The 19,776-nt window shown below is 32.8% G+C and overlaps 1 protein-coding gene across 1 annotated transcript in view; it reads left to right on the top strand.

Moving 5' to 3' along the window:
• The first annotated feature begins 16,884 nt into the window (after positions 1-16,884).
• The window catches only part of LOC129224866 (uncharacterized), a 35,532-nt gene continuing 32,640 nt past the window's right edge, over positions 16,885-19,776 (top strand). The window contains exon 1 of the mRNA XM_054859413.1: positions 16,885-16,904. Coding sequence (XP_054715388.1) covers positions 16,885-16,904 — 20 coding nt within the window. The remainder of the gene's footprint in view (positions 16,905-19,776) is intronic.

Raw genomic sequence — 19,776 nt, 5'->3', positions numbered from 1 at the left:
TCATCAATTTTTTTTTTCATAACTTCTCCTGTACTTGGGAGCATATACGGAGAGCTACACTTACTGGCCAATCAATTAGAAACCTTTAAGAGGAACTTCTTGCCTTTCTCGCACTATGCAAGGGTCTGGATGGAGTATCATGATATGGAGCATGTTCTGCTGCCATGGAAGTGGTGCCCAGGAGTTCCTTGAGGGTAAACAAACAGCCATGCGTTACATAGATATACTGGCAGGACAAGTGCACACTGCAATGATGCATTTTTATCCTGATAGTGACGCTGATAGCTTCTCATGGACGATAATGCAACTATACATCGTGCCAGAAGTGTTGAAAATTGGTTTGTTGAGCATCAGTCTGACTTCCAACACTTCCCTGGCCACCGCATACCCCGGATCTTAACCCCATAGAAAATGTGTGGGATATGGTGGAAAGACTCATCCGCGATAGCACTCTCTTCTTCCACCTAAGGGGCCATTCATTAATTACGTAAGGGTACCGAGGGGGAGGGGGATTGGAAAAATGTCCACATACCCTTACTTGGGGGGGGGGGAGGTGTCAGACCCATCCTTACGTAATATTTTCCAAGTCGATATTTTATATTAGAAATCGCGCGGTCAAGTGGTTTGATAGGAATCATATTTCATTTGTTTATAGAAAGTTTAAAAAAAACGTAGTTTTTTACTTGTTTTTCAAAGAATGAATAGTGTAAAATGTAATAAAAGAATCGCACTGTGCATGGCATGTCTAATTTTTAATTATTATCGAATCACATACAAAAAATATTTGTCGAAAAAACATTCAGTCTCGATTTTTTTTAGTAAATATTTTTTTACACAAAAAAGTTTTTAAAAAAATAAGAATAAAACAGTGAATTTACTAACGATTCCAGTGATTTAAGATTCGTTGTTTTATTATATTTTGAAAAACGAAATGGTATCTTACGTCAGATAGGAAGTGGGAGGGGTTTGAAAAATCTTGCTTACGCTTACATGGGGGGGGGGGGGGTTCAAAAATTGCCGAAATCATTCTTACGTAATTAATGAATGCCCCCTAATTTTCAAGATCTAAAAAGCTGCATAGTCAATTCATGGTGTTCTCTGGATATTAATGGACTCCAGAAGCTTGTAGACTCGATGGCCAAACGAATCAGAGCAGTTATCCGTGCAAAAGGCGGTCCAATAAAATATTGATCTTGGGTTTCTAATTTATTGACCTGTGGGTGTATTAAGATCTCATAAAGAAAAAAGTGGATTGGTCTTTACAGCTCTAAATAGGACCTTTCAAAAACTTTGTAAACGGTGCTGTTCCATTTTTGCAACGTACCCTTCAGTTGATTAACTCTAATTAATTTCGAAAAGCGGAAATCACGCCTTCAAGTTCTTATACTCATCAGATATGTTAATCGTAGTCTCTTTCAAAAAGAAAACCGATGTGATACTTACGGAAACTAAGAACACTACGTGATAAGAGCATAAAAATTCTGAGACACAAATAAATTTTCCAAGTTTCAAAAAAATGTAATCGTGCATTTTAACTCATACTTGGGTTTAAACCTTTCTCTTTTCTATCAATTTTTTATAGCTTCAATGCATTAAAAGTTACAAAACTTATTCCTGGATCTCCTGCTGCAGACTATCTTGCGGAAGGGGACGTTATTACACAAGTCAACTACAACAACCCCAATCAACTAAATATTGCCTTTGCTCTCACGGAATTCCGCCGGGAAACCAAAAAACCAAAACTCATACTCAAAATCACGGAAAACAAAACAAAAAGTATCATTATGGATGACGTTCAACTCATCTTAAAAGACCTTGTTAAATTTGCGGATTTAGAATCCCAATTCGCTACAAGAATGGATGAATTAAATTCCATAAATATCAACAATTCCGGCTCAACCCATGAAAATACTAAAAAATCAAAACGCTAACCGTCCAAAGTTGCAGCAACATTTAGAAGGTAAGTTTGATTTCTTTCTTTAAATTAAATCACAGTTGCAAAATTGTTTTGATGTGACGGTAGAACTAATGCAGTAATATTACTAACACCAGGGGTTCCCAAACTTTTCCCATTCACGGCACCCTTTGAAGAATTAACATATTCTCACGGCATCCAAGTATATAATTATTGTTTTACACATATTGATATCGTGGATACTTCGCGATACTCCTCTGCTCCCACCAGGGGCGCCCCGAACTTAATGTTTGGGAGGAAGGAAATTCTCAATTTGCCGAATAGAACTCCAAATTTTGCTGAAAGATGATAATTTTGTCGAATGATAATGATTTTTCTCAATCTTTAGACTGAAATTGTCGAATAAAGATTTTTTTGGAGACCTCCCGCTACCTCCCATCGGGGCGGACCTGGTTTCCACTGCGGCACCCGCTTTGAGAACCCTTGACTTACACTTTTCTCATGTGTAAATTAATGCTTCGCTATAGATATATCTGTTTCCAAATGTATTTCAACAAAAACAAGTACTCTCGTGGTACCTATTGACACTAAATAAATAGTATTTATTAATATCAAATATGATATTAATATCATTATATCATTTTGTAAAATAGAAAGCAGAAACCGGGTACATTATAACCTTTCCAACAAAAGTTAGCATTGGGTATGAAAAGTACTAGACGTATTAATCATAAATCACCCGTAAAATATTCACACAGAAAAATATTATGCTCTTAAAACATTACTGCACTTGACATTTTTTGCTCTTTTAATCACTTTTAAAAGAAATTATTTATAATTGTCTTTGTTTCATTTCAGATTGGTTGCTGCTGTTAAAAAATCCAAATAGATGACTACCCCGTAGAAAATAATCTCATGATGGCTAAATTCTTAGAACGTCTGAGAAGAGCTGATCATATGTACCCCCCATGATCATATAAGATCTAGGATGATCAGCTTGGGGGCCGCCGCCGCAAAGGGGGTGCTGGGGCGGCCCCACAAGGGGAGTTCTGCCTCGCTAAGCACAAAAGTGGTGTCTGCAGCTGAACTCAAATGAATTTTTATTTCTTAAAAAAGTGCGGACACGACTTTTGTGATTAGCACGGCAGGATTATAGCTTTTTTCTGAACGCGATCTGCAAGAATATGTTTGCGAAAAGATATCATTTTATCGCCAGTAAAATGTAATTTAATTCATTGGTTTGCTGCTGACGGTAAAATGGTATCAGTTTTGAATGACTAGTAATTTTTACATTGAGCTACAATGCTAACTGGAACGATGTCTCAACGGAATTGGGGGGGGGGGGGGGAGTGCTCATGCCATTCACCATTTTCACATACAGAACATTAAGTTGCACTGAATACCACCTCAAATCGAAAATACACAAATTTAATACTAATTGCGAAACGCATTAACAAAACCTACAAGTCGTAACACTGAATTTTACTTATTCTTTATTTAACGCTCTACTGTCTAAATTACTATATCCTGTAGAAAAAAATGCATTTATTTGCATAGCATTTTAAAGAGTAATGTATTTAACACATAATGTAGATTTTTGTTTAAATTTTCTTTTATACTTCAAAAATTAGTTTGTGACTTTTTGACTGACCTAAATGTAAAGCTCTTACAGGGAAATTAATGATGAAATTTGATGCGACCTCCGACTCACAGGAGGCCGTAGACGGAAAAAATATCATAAAACAGAATCAGTTTGTCCCTCTAAACAATAGCTTTAAAGATTGAAAATCGACTTTAGAAGACTATTTTATTCTGCTTAACATTTTCGAGATTGTCACACAATAACAAGTTACAATACTGATTTATACCCTTCTTCACATACAAAATGACAGCGTTTTGTACTTCACTATTCACTATTCACTATTCAAGAGTCACAACTGACTTCAACTGCATTTATGTCGAGGACTGCATACTAAGTGCCTTGCCTCCATTGTTTTTATATACCGATAGATGGCAGCAACATCACCGGATCGAGCAGTTAGTGAGAATTTAGAACTAGTCCAAGAGCTAATAGCTACCTGGTACTAGCACCCCCAGAGGTATCGTTTCACTTGGAGGACATTGAGGTTTTGAACTTCTCGCTACAAATCACATTTCATGATTCCAGTTCCATCGTAGCTCAGTGGTGACAAGTTCAGAAAAAAACTTGCGGAAGCCCACCTCCAGGGAGTACCACCTCCACTTGGTACTCCCTGGGCAACGCTGTCAATTGTTCAATCGACAGCGGCTGAGAGGCTTCCGTCCAGTAAATATTTTTGTTTTTCTTTGTTTAATTGACAAAACAATCTTGCTCTTAAGTGCATTTTCCAAGATAACAACTGGCATATAAATAAAATTATTATGTTCTCTATCTTCTATCGTGATTGTAAGTTGGCTGTCGTGTCATTTATTTGCATAATAAACAAAGGTATCAAAGCACATGGTGGAATTTTTAGTCTACTTTCTCATAAAAGTAAAAGAAAGAAGAAAACATTTGGCGTTGCCCCAAAACTTCTTTTTACGTTTATTAAATGATCGGTTTTTAATACTTTAAAAGAAAAGCGTGATCTCATGTACGAGCTTTAAAAGCAAGTTTTCTTTCAACTTTCACCTTAATGCTATGAACAGTTTTTCTATAAACTAAAAGTGTAGCAGATCGCTTGCAAATGGTTGGTTGGGTAAAGGTTGCCAAAGCGGACATTTCCTATCATTGGCCAACCATAAGCTTCACCGTTGACCAACAATCTCTCAACCGATTTGGTTACTAGAATGGATAAGTTCAATTTTTACTGCCATTTTTTTAAATTGAAACTTTCGGAAAGCATTTTACTATTTTTAACTTTCGTTGCACCTCAACATTTTCCAGTTCAACGTTCCAGTCGAGCTATTCCAACTTGGTTAGGAACGAAAGCATTATTGCACATTTCTGCAAGTTTAAAGAAATTTTGAAATTACGGATTAGCTGTAACTTGGAAGTTTTGTGAAGTTCTAACTAAATAACTATTTATTTGAAATTCTCTAAAACGTTCAAACGACAGTAATAACGGTAATATCCTAACTATTACGTAACAGTTCAGCTCGCTTAAATGAAGGAAAATGAAACTTCATTTAGCTTCATTTTCATTTTATTGTGAATGTTAGCAGATGAAAATGCATAATAATTCAATAATTCATTACTTCTGACAAATTTTTGTACATCGAATCCTGTCTTTGTTTTTTAAACGTTAAGTCCAGAAATATTATTATTGAATGACTGTATGAAATCTGAAATGGTTACGGAAGTTTGTCAAATTGTTTTACATTTGCAAGTGCGTAAAACTGCAAAATTACACATATCGTGGTGGCCTAAATTAAAACAAAACTTGTAAGTAAAAACATTTCTCATGTAGGGAAGAGTGTTGTACCTTAGGACGTTTGTACATTGGGACACTGCTAATTTCTAGGAATCTATTTTGAGCAGCCACGTTTTTAAAATCTCTAATAGTAACCTGCACCACTAAATGGTGCCATAGTAAATTGACAAATGAGTAAAATTGACGATTTTGTGAGAGAAGGAAAATTTCATGACTCCAAAGTAAATATTTTCTTCATTTTTATTTCATTTTCTGTCTTTGTATTTGTAAAACTAATCAGTTGAATTTTATTTTGTTATAAAAGAGAAGTACTTAAAATATTTTGTTTATGAGAAAATAATAACAGGGCAGCTAGATTGACCACTACTTTGGTTTTTCTTAAACCACGTGGTGTTCGTACCTCGGGACAGCCAAACATATTGTACCTTAGGGCACGTTTTAAGGTACAACATACGTATGGTTCTTAATGATTAAGATATGTTTAGGAAGATGGAACAACGTTCCAATCGTATGTAGCCTTTTAAACATATTTAATGTCAGATAATAATTCATTAGTTCATTATTCCTAATTTATTATTCGTTATTCATATAATTTATTCATTACCATTATTATTATTATTTATTTTATTTTATTTTATTTATTTATTTATTTATTTATTTTTTTTTGGTGCAAAATTGGGTCAAGTACATGGCTGTTTCCTGAATCATGAGGACTTTCCCATGGTACAACAAGATATGTCCCAAGATACAATAGGATGTTGTACCTTGGGACAGCTTGGAACTCTTACTTTAAATGGCTGGCAATATTATATTTTCAAACTGTCTGAATTTTAACAAAATAGTTCTTAGAAATGTGTTGGGGGTATTTTAATATGACTTTTGGATTTTTAATTTTATTCAAATAATAGACGTTAAAAATTAAAATATGAAACGTGTTCCAAGATACAACACTCTCCCTTATAGATTGGTTTTCAATTTATTCATTGATTTGAAAAATATCTGTTCTAAAGACATTAATTATTTGCGTGCCAAATTTCAAAACGATGCCTCATGTTTCAAAGTGCTCCCACAGAATAGAAAGAAAACCTCTAGGTATTTCTTTATTTTCCCTGCTTTTCTTTTCTTTTTTTACTTCTTTTCCTCTTTTTTTTTTATTTACAAAAAATGTTTTGTACTTATTAATCTGACATTTAAACGAAAATTATCAGTTTATGATACGTAAGTTTTAGATCATTTGTTGGTTTGTTGTCGAGTGAGCCATGTTGCATCTTACTATAACAATTACATATAAGAAATAGAGAAAATGGGAATGAATTATCTATAAAATGTTTTAAAGTTGGTAAAATGTCAAGAAATATCGAGAATATTTCGATGACAAATGTATATCCACATTTTAATTCGTCTTAGCTTTAAGTTTTTAGCATAAGTCAAAGAGGAGGCTAAGTACCATCAATTAGCTGATGTATGAGTTTAAAAATGAAAGAAAAAAATATTTTCCATAGACATGATAGCTAATGCGAATATAGTCCGACCACGAACAAATGACCCTTGGCAATCATTTAAGAAAACGAGTCCATTCCTTAAAATAGGTAGAAGAGGAAGAAAGGAGGCGTGCCATGTTTTGGAGTTTAGCAATATTTTAGAGAAATGGAAATATATATATATATATATATATATATATATATATATATATATATATATATATATATATGTACAGTGGCGGATCCAGCTGATTGTTTTGGGAGGGGCCATCCGAAATTTTTGAACAGACTCCCTAGGGCCGAATTTAGCTCCATGCCGCCCCTAGGCAAATTTGAAATCTTCCGCCCCTCCCCCCCCCTAAAAGAAGCAAAATATCTTTAACTAAAAAAAAAAGTGTTCCCCAGATTCATACTGTCAAACTTAGGAAGAAATGATGGCGTTTCACATTCTGAGGCGCCCCGATGAAATGATCACAGTGATCTCCCAAAAAATTTTTTATTCGGCAAACTTTGCTGCCGATTCGGCAAATACCATGGTTGAAAAACATTTGACTTTCATAAGATGTGTGAAAGTAATCATTATTAAATTACAAGAAAAAATTGTCTCTGTGGAAAATGAAAGAATGCTAATATTTTACTTTCAAGAATTACGATTTAATTCAAAAAATGTGGATTATAATAGCAAATTTGCCGCCCCTGAAAAGTTTGCCGTCCTAGGCAGCTGCTTACTCTGCCTATTGGGAAATTGGGCCCTGATAACTCCCCAGAAATTTTATTAAAATGAAGTTTTAAAAACTCAATTTTCGGGGTATCGAGACATTAGGTGAGGGGGTGGATTTAGGTATCTCCCTCGAGAATGTTTCAAAATTTAAATTTCTGAGTAATTTTTGAAAATTAGGAAACTAAAAACGCATTTTGTCTATTTTTGATGATGTACAGAGAAAGTTCAGGTTTCGGGCGCTGGTTCCAAAATACTTTTTGAAAATAAAGCTTAGAAAACAAAATATTCTGTCATTATACATTGAGAAGTTAGAAGAGGAGGGGTGCTCTTCAGCTGTCCAGCCTAAAAATGCACCTTTAGGTAATGTTTGCTTACATTAAAGGAAGTGTGGAGGTGCTTAGAATCTTTCCTTCCTGGAAATATTTTGCCTTTGAGGCTCTAAAAATTCGATTTTTAACTATATTTATACATACTTTAAAAAGGGATGGAAGAATCGTGAGCTCCTCCAAAAAACCTCCTTTTAAAGCTATCATCACGATATAAACTAGGGAGGAAGGGGGTCTTATCAAAACTCGTTTGTAATTGAAGTCCCAAAAAATTCATTTAAGTTGCTTTTAAGCAAGTTAAGTGATAAGGGCTGGATAAACAAGTTTCCGTTGACATTTTTTCCAAATAAAAGACTTAAAATGCAATATTTTGTTACATATCAAGGCATTTGTGAAAGGGCATGGGAAAAGGGGATTCTCCTAGTTTCGAAATTAAAGCCATAAAAACGAAAATTTAGGCTTTCTTTGGTCTTGTGAACAATAAGTATACTCTGAGATCCACAGCATTTAGAAATCGTCCAAGTGTCTGTAGTTGGAATCAAGAAATGATGTAAAAGATGGAGAAAATATTTGGAAATAAAACTTTTGTTTTGAGGATTGGGATATAATTTATCTCCCAATTAAGGCCTATACTTTTTTTTCAGTAAAATACATCTGTTAAATTTTGTTATCTTCTCATAATATTTTTTTTCTCTTTTTTTTCCCTTAAAAAAATTCCTACAATCAACAAGGGTTTGGGAGGGGCCATGGCCCCCATGGCCCCCCTCTAGATCCGCCCCTGTATATGTATTAGGGTGGTCCTTATTTATATGGGATTTTTTTTTTTTTTTCGGAATTCAACAAGTGACGCCCCCTAGTTTTGTGACACTATACTAAAAAGTAATCGGTGCAAAATTTGAGCTCGATCAGTCAATAATAACACGAGCCCCTAGAACGTTGAACTTTAAGGCTTTTGATAATTTTCCCACAAATCTTCGAGTTTTTACTTCAGACCCCTTACATCGTTTCTCCTAGGTTTCGAAAACACTTTTACAACGATGTAGCACTAAAATCAGTCTTTTTAATTACTTCATATCATCTAAAGATTTTACATTGAATAAGAATGAAAGAGTGCTTTAGAAACTTTACCTTAATTGTACGCTTTTCTCAATGTATTTCAATCGTGTGCATTTTGTTCCTGATAACCTTGGACTGTTCGTAAAATACTAAATTGCTTTTGTGACTCATATTTGGTAAATTGAGTGGGAAATTCTTCGATTAATATTGTGCTCCTCTTTCAGTTGTATCACTCACAATTTTCAGCGTTTTAACGATATCTATTCCCTTTTAATAGTTTCCTTCATTTTGCCATGAATCAGGATCAAATAGGAAAACATCTTTTGGTATTTGTAACTTATCAGACAGTTTTATTGACTTGCAATTGATTCTATAAAGAGGGAGATCTTTACTAAGAAAGTATTCCAAATCATCTACTGTTGTGTGAAATTTTTTATTCAATCATCTGTCACGTCTTCCTTTTCAGCAAGCATTGTTTTGGAGTAGTCTTTTCCTATCTTCAAAGTTAATTCCTTCATCCAATACGGACAAAGCTACTAGTTCATTCACTAAATATCATAAATGATTTATAAATTTTCCAATCACTGCTTCTGCTGCATGTTTGTCATCATTTTGTACACTGCTAGTTTTTCATACACATTAATTTAAAGGCTTGGATTGGATTGCTGCGAAAAACCATATCGTCATACGACATTATATGTAAAACAGCATTTACGGGCATTCTCTTCATGTAAGATCAATTTGAATTGTTTCCTAAATATATAAATATTCAAACAATAAATTCCTTTTGCCATCCATCTGCCTCAGGCATAAGCTCCAGGTAGCTGAAAACATATCCCTGTAAGAGGTAGGACTTCACCAAGAAGTATTATTACAAGTTATGAGAATTCTTTGGAATGCTTCTCAATTCCGCTTTCTACGAACAATAATATTTTATCAACTTCGTCTTTTAGAATTTAAGTGGTATGTGTACTTGATTGAAATGTTATAAGGTTTGAATAATGGAGATCTTTCCGCACAATTTTGAAGCGATTGAATAATGGAATATCGAGTCTAGAACTAAGAAAGGCAAGAACTTATTTAAGAACACTTTGCAGTACGTTTTCAAGAGCATGATGATGGCAATACAAATGTAATATATCACCGTTCAGCTTTTTCTCTAAAAAATTACATGCACAATTTATATGGTCAATATTATAAGCCGTTGTATCAAACAATGCAGCTTGAACAGTTAGCAATAAAAAACAATCATCTAAGATAGCATATACAACTGAAGAAATATCTCAGAAATTCTGAGTAGCTGTTCAACATTGGGACCTGAATCTATCACGGTAATCCTGTCGGCGTTCTTTTTCCAGTTACATCTGGATGTAGCTTTGTATCCCAGGGAATAATTACAAAATCTAAATTTAAATTCATGAAATTTGATTTTACCTCTCGAAAATTTTCTCTTGCTCTCTTAAGGGATGTACGATTGATCACAAGGTCATTTGGATTTAAATTTACTGCATCTACATAGGCTGTTAATAAATGAACAGCATATTTTTCCCTAATATGGCATTTGTCTAACATTGATGAAATGTGAGCAGATGTTAATAGTTGCCAAGCTTTTTTGCGTTGTGGTAGACTAGATATAGAAAAAAGGTTCAACAGGTTAGGATAGATACCCATTTCCATTTCTAAATCTTGTGAATTGCAAGAAGAATTTGATGATAATAAAGGACTATGTACTAAAAGAGCGACAATTTAAAGTATAGATTTTTAAATTATTCCGATCTGTAATTTTTTAAATTTATATTTTAGATATGGAAAACAGTACATTTTTATGGTAGAGTAATCGAGGATTTTTCAAAATTTATATTTTAAGAATGCATAAATATTCAAGTATATTTATAACTAAAAAACAACAGATTAAAATATAAATGCCATTACTTATATTTATAGCATTCAAACCTAGCGACCCTATTTGTCTCACCTATTAGAACACACCATACACAGAAAATTTTCTAAATCAACACCCCGAAAGCCTGGAGGAGGCAATTTGTTGTTGTCAAAGATCATTCATTAATGGCCTTTAGAATCTCTTGTGTCCATCTTGGTGGAAAGAAATGCTTCCTTGCCGCTTGGTTTGAAACGAACGCGAATAGCAGTATGCCTGTCCCACGGCCATTGGTGTACATGTACCATCTGTAATATGTAAAATTTTGCAGAATGAAAGTGAGAGAGTGGTTGGTTTGGAAGTAGCAACATCTATTGAGGTTTAAAATTACTTTAAATATGAAACGTAAGAATATTTTTACATAAAAATGAGAAAATCCGCATTTTTTTCTTCGAAACTCAAAAACGAGGGCCCTAGGGGCACGGGTTAATATTCATGGATTGGCTTAAAATTTTGCATGGATCATTTATTTGTATAATGTAACATATTGAGGGGGCGTTGCGTAAAATATCTACAACTTCAAAAATAAGGACCACCCTTATATATATATATATATATATATATATATATATATATATATATATATATATATATATATATATATATATATATATATATATATATATATATATATATATATATATATATATATATATATATATATATATATATATATATATATATATATATATATATATATATATATGGGAAGGTGGGTACCTCGGACCTTATTTTCACTTTTCTATTTTTAATTTCATAATTATTTGCCAAATCTAAATACCTTTAGTTAAAACTTTACGATTTTTTACACATCATATAATTATCTTAAAAATTTATTTAACTTATTTTAATTACATTTTAAAGAAAAAACAGAAGAATGCAATTAGTACCGAGGTACACCACCGGTGATGTACCTTGGGTCTTGGGATGGTGTACCTTGCACCAATGATTAACAGGTAAAGAAAACATGATTTTCAGTAAGAACATCACTATTTATCAATCAGTAAACCACACATAATTTTAGAAATACATTTTTTACTTTGTTTCAAAAATAAATAAATATTTAGATCTTATTATATTATTACGGTTAATTTTTTTAAATAAAATAACAAGACACTCTAGATTCTGAAAACCACACTAAAGACTATTTTTTAAGTTACACGTATTTCTAACTGAGATTGTAATCGGATATGTCAATTCCAAATGTTAACTTCTCAAGCTGCCTTTCAGATCCACCAGTTAGTATTGGGTGTGGTAGCTTGAATATGATACCCTTTTTGTCAACTTCATAAAGGGTAGGATCTTCTCTGGTGAACTACTGACAGTTTGGATCTTTTTTCAGATATTTAGCTTCATATCCATCATCAGCAATAAAAATAATCTCTGCAAGAAAATATTTGATAGTTTTCTTGCCAGCGAATTTCACCAATACAAAAAAAAAAAAAAACAATCTGAATATTGACGTTATCTGGATCTTCTAGCTCATTAAAATGATGATATGAAATATCGGTATCCTCATATAAATCTTCAATATTCTCAAGTTCAGACTCTGAGGAACAATAAAGTTTTCTTTCAGCTGGCTTGGTAGGGGGTTTTACTGTCTTAGTTTGCTTTACTTTTTTCATTGCCATTTTGACCTTTTCTATTTCAAGACGCTCTTTTTCGGGTGTGTCGGTCAAAATACAAAACTTTCTTTTAGATCTCCCCCAATGAAATTTTTTTCTCGGTAGTGCCTTTGGATATGGCCTTATTTCTTCAGGAGTGGCAAGGCTTGGCAAAGAAATACTAGCTTCAGATGTTGCACATCAGTAAAATCATTTTGTGTCTTGTTTTCTTGTTGCTTTTGCAGTGAGAGATCGGTGACATTTGATAGGGGGAAATCAAAATCTTGAGAAATATTTTCATTCAGTATATGTAAGCCAGTGACCTTAAAGCAATTGATTATATTTGATAATGTGAAGGCAAATGGGAATGCTTATCCAACTATTCCAACAAACTGGAGAACGTGAAATTTTAGGAGTTGTAATAACTATGCAAAAGTATGTACCTTGGATCAGTCCGAGGTACACCACTTGTATTGGGTTCAAGGTACACTACTGGGTTATAAAAAACAAAATAGCTGACCATTATGTTACAGTTAAGCCTAACTTTGTTTCAAGCACATGGTTTTATAGCTAGAACATGACTGTATAATGCATGACCTTCATTTCAGAATAAACAATATATGTTTCATAATAAAAAATACATAAAAGTATCTGGAAAAACTTACTTTTGAAAGGTATATATATATATATATATATATATATATATATATATATATATATATATATATATTTAATAATACTTCAATCAGATGAGCTTTCAACAAAACAGAAAGGTATGCCCTGAGACGTCTATAGTGGCAAATACTTCAACTACACATGTTGCTATTCAAATATTTTAATAAGCAGAGCTATAATCAGCCTAGGTCTAAGGTACACATATGTCCGAGGTATACCACTTACCCCTACATATGCTCAAAAAAAAAGTTCTAGGGCCGACAAATTTGAAAAACTGTACTAATAGTAAAGGTTAATACGATTTTTTGTACGGGGGCCCAAAATCAGATTTTTGAGTGGGGGGGGGGGGGCGAAATTTTGAAGTTACGCTACTGAGGATGTCTGAGTAAGTATATGGTTTAAACACCAATATAACTCATGTATTTCAGCATCAATTGAGAAGTTTTCTTCAGTTCTGGATTGATCCTTTCCAAACTTAGAAATGAACTTGGTATACATACGCACAAAGCAGTGGGGCACACCACGGAGGGGTCCGGACCCCTCCCATAGGTCTTGCTCCCCCCCCCCCCCGATTGATTTCGATTCTATGTTTGTACGTGGAATAATTTCAAACAAAAGTAACAATAATTTCAGTTCTAATAAGACAAAAAATTTAAATCCTCATGTTAAATGATTTTCAAAAATATTGTACACCTATCTAATAACGAATTGCCTTATAAGAAACAGAATGGTGATTATAAATGAATACACTGTAATAACCATGTTTTTAGTTTTGTAATTACTGAGTGAAAAGAGATTCTATGAACAATTTTTTAATTATGATAAATGTAAAAGAGTAAATTATTTTGCTCTCCGTTCTTTGTTTAAGTGTATTGTATTAAATAATGCTAATATTTTATTTAACCGGTTTTTTTTTTTTTTTTTTTACTGTTTTTCGTTCTCGGGAACCGAAAAAATTAAGTCAATACATTTGACGGCGTATTGGGGTAGGACCTAGGATATGAGAATGAGGGTGGGGGGCTTTCGACCTTGAACCCTCCCCTTGAAAAATTCCTGTCTGCGTCATGGCAGAAAGGGATCATATTAACCTAAGTCGATTAAAAACATGGTGTAGTAGTAGAAAAACGAATTATAGTTTTTAAATGTACAAGAATATTTAACACTGAAACAGCTCAATAATTGAACTCAACAGAAATTGTGCTGCAGATCGCTTTCCAGTGTTATTTTAGAAACCATCGAAAGTAAATTACCCGTTTTCAGTTCTTTCTAATTTCCGAATTGGTATTTCAAAAACCGATTCATCGACTAAGGGACATTACTGTGTCAATCCAAAGTAACTGTAGATTTTGAATTATACAGACGTAGCACTTGGACTTCTACTACACAAATGCAAAATAATAGAATATCAGAACTGTTTGAACAAAACCTGTTCCTGAGTCGGAAAAAATGAACGCATACAAATTAAAAAGACTAAACTCGTTATTCATGAATGGGTAAATCAATTTAAACAATTTTTCAGCTATTATTTTAACAATTTATGGATCATTAACAGATTGGAAAAGTAGATAGATTTTTTATATGAGTCAAAAAATTAGAATAATCTATTCATTCAATGTGAATTATAAAAAGTACCAAAAATATTTGCATACCTGTTACCCTATAGTTTGTCACAAGTATGGTGCTTTGCGCCCGGATAATTTTATGTTCTTTTTAACTACTTTTATTGCTCAAAATGGGTAGCCAAGGTGATAAATGGGAAAAAAACAAAGTTGCATATTGCATCATTTCTTAAAGTTAGAAAAAAAACTATCCAACTCAATTCAAATGAACGTTTTACAATCTGTGGTATGTAAGATTTTAAAGGAATGTAGAAGAACTGACCAACTATAAAGTAACCAAAGTAAAACAAGGTAGAAAAATTGTAACACCTGGCAGAGATGAAACCAAATTAAAGTAATTTTTCCAAAATAATCGTTGAAAAATGCTTCTTACGTCCAAAAGTGTTGAACAGAATGTATGGTTGTTTTATCCACGCCAACTACACTTGGACGGTTGCATAAAGTGCAGTTTTAATTGCGGATCTACGAAGTAAGACAAAGATAAACATGAAGCAGAAACGTGCTCGAATCTCCTGAAGCAAAGAGAAGCTCAAACAGGGGCAACAAGTTTGGAAAAGCATTATATTTAATGAGGAATCTTTTTTTGAAATATTTGTAAACAAAAAAAGATGTTCGGGTTTGACGTTTAAAAAGAAAAGCGTATGTAAAATCTTGTGTAAGACGTTCTCTCCACTCTGACACACCCTTCTTGGTTTGTGGGTGCATGAGGGCTGCTGGAATTGGGAAGTTATATGTATCTTAAAATAAAACAATGCGTGACTTCCGCTGTTTATCAACAATACTGCGTGATACTTTATCTGAGGCACAGCAGTTATACATTTAGTGACACATTTTATCTTTCAGTAAGATTCTACTCCGTGTTACATTTCTAAATAGACTCATAGACTTTAAACAGAAAGAAGAATTTTTGTATTAAACTGTTCAAGAAACTCTACCAATCAGTGGCGTAGCTAGACCCGACTTTCGGGGGGGGGGGGTTACTTCTTTTATATATATATATATATATATATATATATATATATATATATATATATATATATATATGTATGTATGTATGTATAATCGCTTGGAATTTTTCCCTTTTCTTCTTTTTTTTTCTTTCTCTTCTCTCTTCTTTTTCTCTTTTTTTTGAGACTAACTTTTCGGGGGGGGTTTGTCCCCCCCCCGAAGCTACGCCCCTGCTACCAATCTAGATACGATCAAGAATTTGTGGTACAGTCAAATCTAAAGAAAGCGGTTCAAGACCTGGTGCCCGCCAACAAAATTGAGCTCGTTGCCGCATTGAAGAGGGTATGGAAACAGTGTCAGAAACGATTTATGTAAATAGGTGGTAGATTCCGTGTGAGAAAGGATTAAAGCATTGAATCCAGTAAAAAATGATGCATTCTAGCATTGATATTGCTTTTTTTTAAAGTATTTGTTCCCCTTTAATTTGAATATTCTAATTTTTTGAATCAATGTAAATCTTCATCACTACAAACTTATGGATTATTCTGTCTGAGATTATTTTTAACTGAGTATATTTGAAGTGAAATGTACACTTAAGGTCTAAGAAATGTGGCATGTTCATTTAAATACCTAATTTGCACTTATATTTGGTTAGAATAAACTTGTTTCCGAAAAGTGGGAAATATTCTATTATTTTGAATTTGGGTTGTATTACTCATTTACAAACAGTTAACTGAAGTTTTTTAACGTCAGTCCTGTCCAGAAAAAAAAAAGTTAAAGGATCAGCGATTTATTTCGGTAGATAGCGTGCAATTTGTTTACCTACTTGTCCTACAACTGTTTCTTGATAAGATCTGAATAGCTTGCCTCTCGAGCAAAATCTTAAATTACACAATGAATTTTTATCTATTAAAATTTACTTCAAAGCATTTATTTATTAGTCATTTTGCTTACTTTTTTACGGTTTCTAACGTTCTTATTTTCCTAAACACGAAAACATAAAGTCCTCTGTAAGTCATGAACAGATAAATATGTATTGCTTAGGAAAGCTCAATGAACAGGAGTTTAGCAAATCTGTTCTTTCGATCGTTACCATATATTTTAACGTATATCTTATCAGAAAACCTTAGATAAGTAAGAACGAAGGAAAAAAGAATCATAATGTTTTTTGTAGAGTAAAAAACCGCAACTAAAATCTTCGAATTACAATGGGGGAACCACTTTTAAGGTAGGACCAACTAACTTTATATTATAGTCTCTTTAAATTCACTTTTATTTCACTAATATCTTTACGTTTATAGAAAATATGAACTCTATTTATGTAGAAAAAAATATGAGAATTTTTTATTTAATACTTGAGAAAAAAAATACAATTTCTATTAACCCGGTGTATTTGCATTTCATCTTTTAATCCAACATATTTCTCTTTTAAGGTACAACTACCAAATTTACAGTGCTGGCCAAATTATTAGACTAAGACTTTTAAAAGCAGATTCTTTATTGATGACATAACTATAAACACATTAATAAACAGTGAAATAATTATCTAATATTTAGTATGCATTTCCTTGTTCTTGATGAGCATTTTAAGTCTTTTTGGCATACTTTTCACAAGGTTTACACCATTTCTTAACTTTTTTAAAAAGGAGGTAAAAAATTGTTTATACTCACTATTAGATATACTCACAATACACATACTCACTAATTACCTGATACTAACTTTAAATATAACAGAACACACTAATAAAAAGAACTAGTGAATTGTTTAAGCTGATTGAAGTTATGTTCCTGGTTCGTAGATAAACAAAGAACATAAACAAAGCAGACAGTGCTGCCACCTGCAAACATTAAATTATGCTAAAATAACGAAATAATCAGTGTACAGTATGTACTGTACTTTAACAGTAAAATAAATAGTATTTTAGAACAAATAGTGTTCAAAAAACAAAAAAACAAAAACTCTTTAGTCTAATAATTTGACCAGCACTGTATATTTTTTTGATTAAAAAAATCATTTTAGCTGCGGAATTGATCAGATTTTTTATTGTTACGAATTGAGCTAAATATTTTTTTAAAAGGTATTTCTAGGATTAATTTGCCTTGATTTAATCTCATTCGTTTTTTTCAGTCTCGCTACAAAATCATATCAAATAACAGAATAAGTAAATTGCCGGTTGTATTTAAACTCTCGACAGTTTACTTGATGACTTTTCTTTCCTTTTTCAACTCAAGTCAGGCCTGGTTGTTTTACAGGCCAGGTTATGAGAGATGGGCCCGGTTTGCAATTTTTTTATGTAACTATCTTCAGATGCAATCATTGTCTATAGAGAACACCTCAATTTCAATAATTTAAAGGTTGGGGCGGCAAAAAGTCATTTATACATCATGAACCAATTGCAGTCTCATGCTGAATTTATTCTCACATTTCTAATAGTGAAAGGAATGGACTTCTCATTATAACTTATCGATTAACCGCACAGTGGAAAAAATTACATTATTCTGCAGTATCGAATGATTTCATAATTAATTTTCAGTATGATCCCATTGCTGTCCCATTTTGAAATTTTTTACCACGTGTAGAACACATTAGGAAGCAAAAAAAAAAAAAAAAAAAGAAAATCAAATTTTTAAAAAATTTTCTTTTTAAAGTATTCAAGGCCAAATAATGATTTTTATGACCCTTAAGCATTAATGTTATAAAGCCTTGCAAAGTAACATATCATATGGAAGCCTATTAAAAAAGCTTTAAAATGACACCTAGTAGGACACTCTACAGCTCCAGTAGAAGCTTAGAAAAAGCAATTTTTGTAACAACCAAAATGTCACTTTTTGCCATTTTACGAGTACTTTGGGAGGTCTCACATTAAAAAAAAAAAAAAAAATAGCGATTTAAAAAAAAAAACGTGAGATAAGTTTTTTTTTTTTTTTCCATCCCGTGGGCAGACTCAAACCTGTAAGTTTTAGTGGAATTACTTGACATGAATCTGAAGTAAAAAGTGGGGGATTTTTTTTGTTGATTTGACAAATATAATTTACGGCAATTTGAGAGACCGAAGTTGATATTGTTTTCACAATATTTAATATTCTTTTTGCGTAAAAGTGAGATGTTCCACGTTTTAAACTAATTCTTTTACCGATGAATAAACCTATTTGAAACAATTTAGACGAAGCCTGGTGATAACTGTTACAAAATCAATTTTGTTATTCGGGAAAGTAGCTCGTTTAGTTCGAGAAGAGCTTCTTGCTAGGGACTGTCCATAAATGATGTTACGCTTTCTTTCAACATTCCCCTCCCCCTCCAGTCATTTGTCACCCTTCATTTTATCTTTCCCTTCTTTTTGTAACATGTCATACTGCTTTCATAGGCATATATTCTCAAAAAAATTGCGTGATGCTAAAATTTCTTGTTACTCCCTTCCACCCCCTTGTAACAAACTCACATATTTGCCAAGCCCCCACCCTCCTCAAAGCATAACATCATTTGCAGATAGCCCCTTATGTAACTCCTTATTTATCAGGATGATGTTTTCTTTGCACTTTAAAATTTCATAATGAATCACCTAACATCAATTGTTTTCACAAAAAAAGAAGAAAAAAAAGCTAGTGTTTTCGACAAATCAGTTCATTTTTCGCAAAAGACAATTAAAAGCTCGAAAAATGAGGAATCCAAAGAAAAAAGTTGTAATTTCAAAATAAGAAAAAAAAGTTTGGAGAGTAAAATTACATTTCACTCTCCTATCCTTACTTTTTTTGCTTACGAAACAGAACTCGCGTATTTTCCTTCAAGGAGCGCGTAAATCATTTGAAATTGTCCTTCTTACAAGAAAATCGAGAATGAGATAAGCGTTACGACATTATGATAAGAAACTACTCACTTAGAGATACTACAAAGCTTGATGAAATGTTCATTTAACATGTGATATATTATACCATCACATGTCATCAAAATTGTGTTTTCTAGGGAGGAGGTTCTATTTCATTAGAAAAAAATTAAAGCAACTAAAGCTCCGGGACCAGATAATATTTATCCAAAAATTTTAGTTGAATGTGCAGAGGAATTGGTGGATGTTATTTTAAATATTTTCAATGCTTCTTATAAC

This window comes from Uloborus diversus, chromosome 6 (genome assembly GCF_026930045.1).
Source record: "Uloborus diversus isolate 005 chromosome 6, Udiv.v.3.1, whole genome shotgun sequence".
NCBI lineage: Eukaryota > Metazoa > Arthropoda > Arachnida > Araneae > Uloboridae > Uloborus > Uloborus diversus.
Note: the sequence above shows the minus strand (reverse complement) of the source record. Positions and strands in the feature narration are given on the sequence as shown.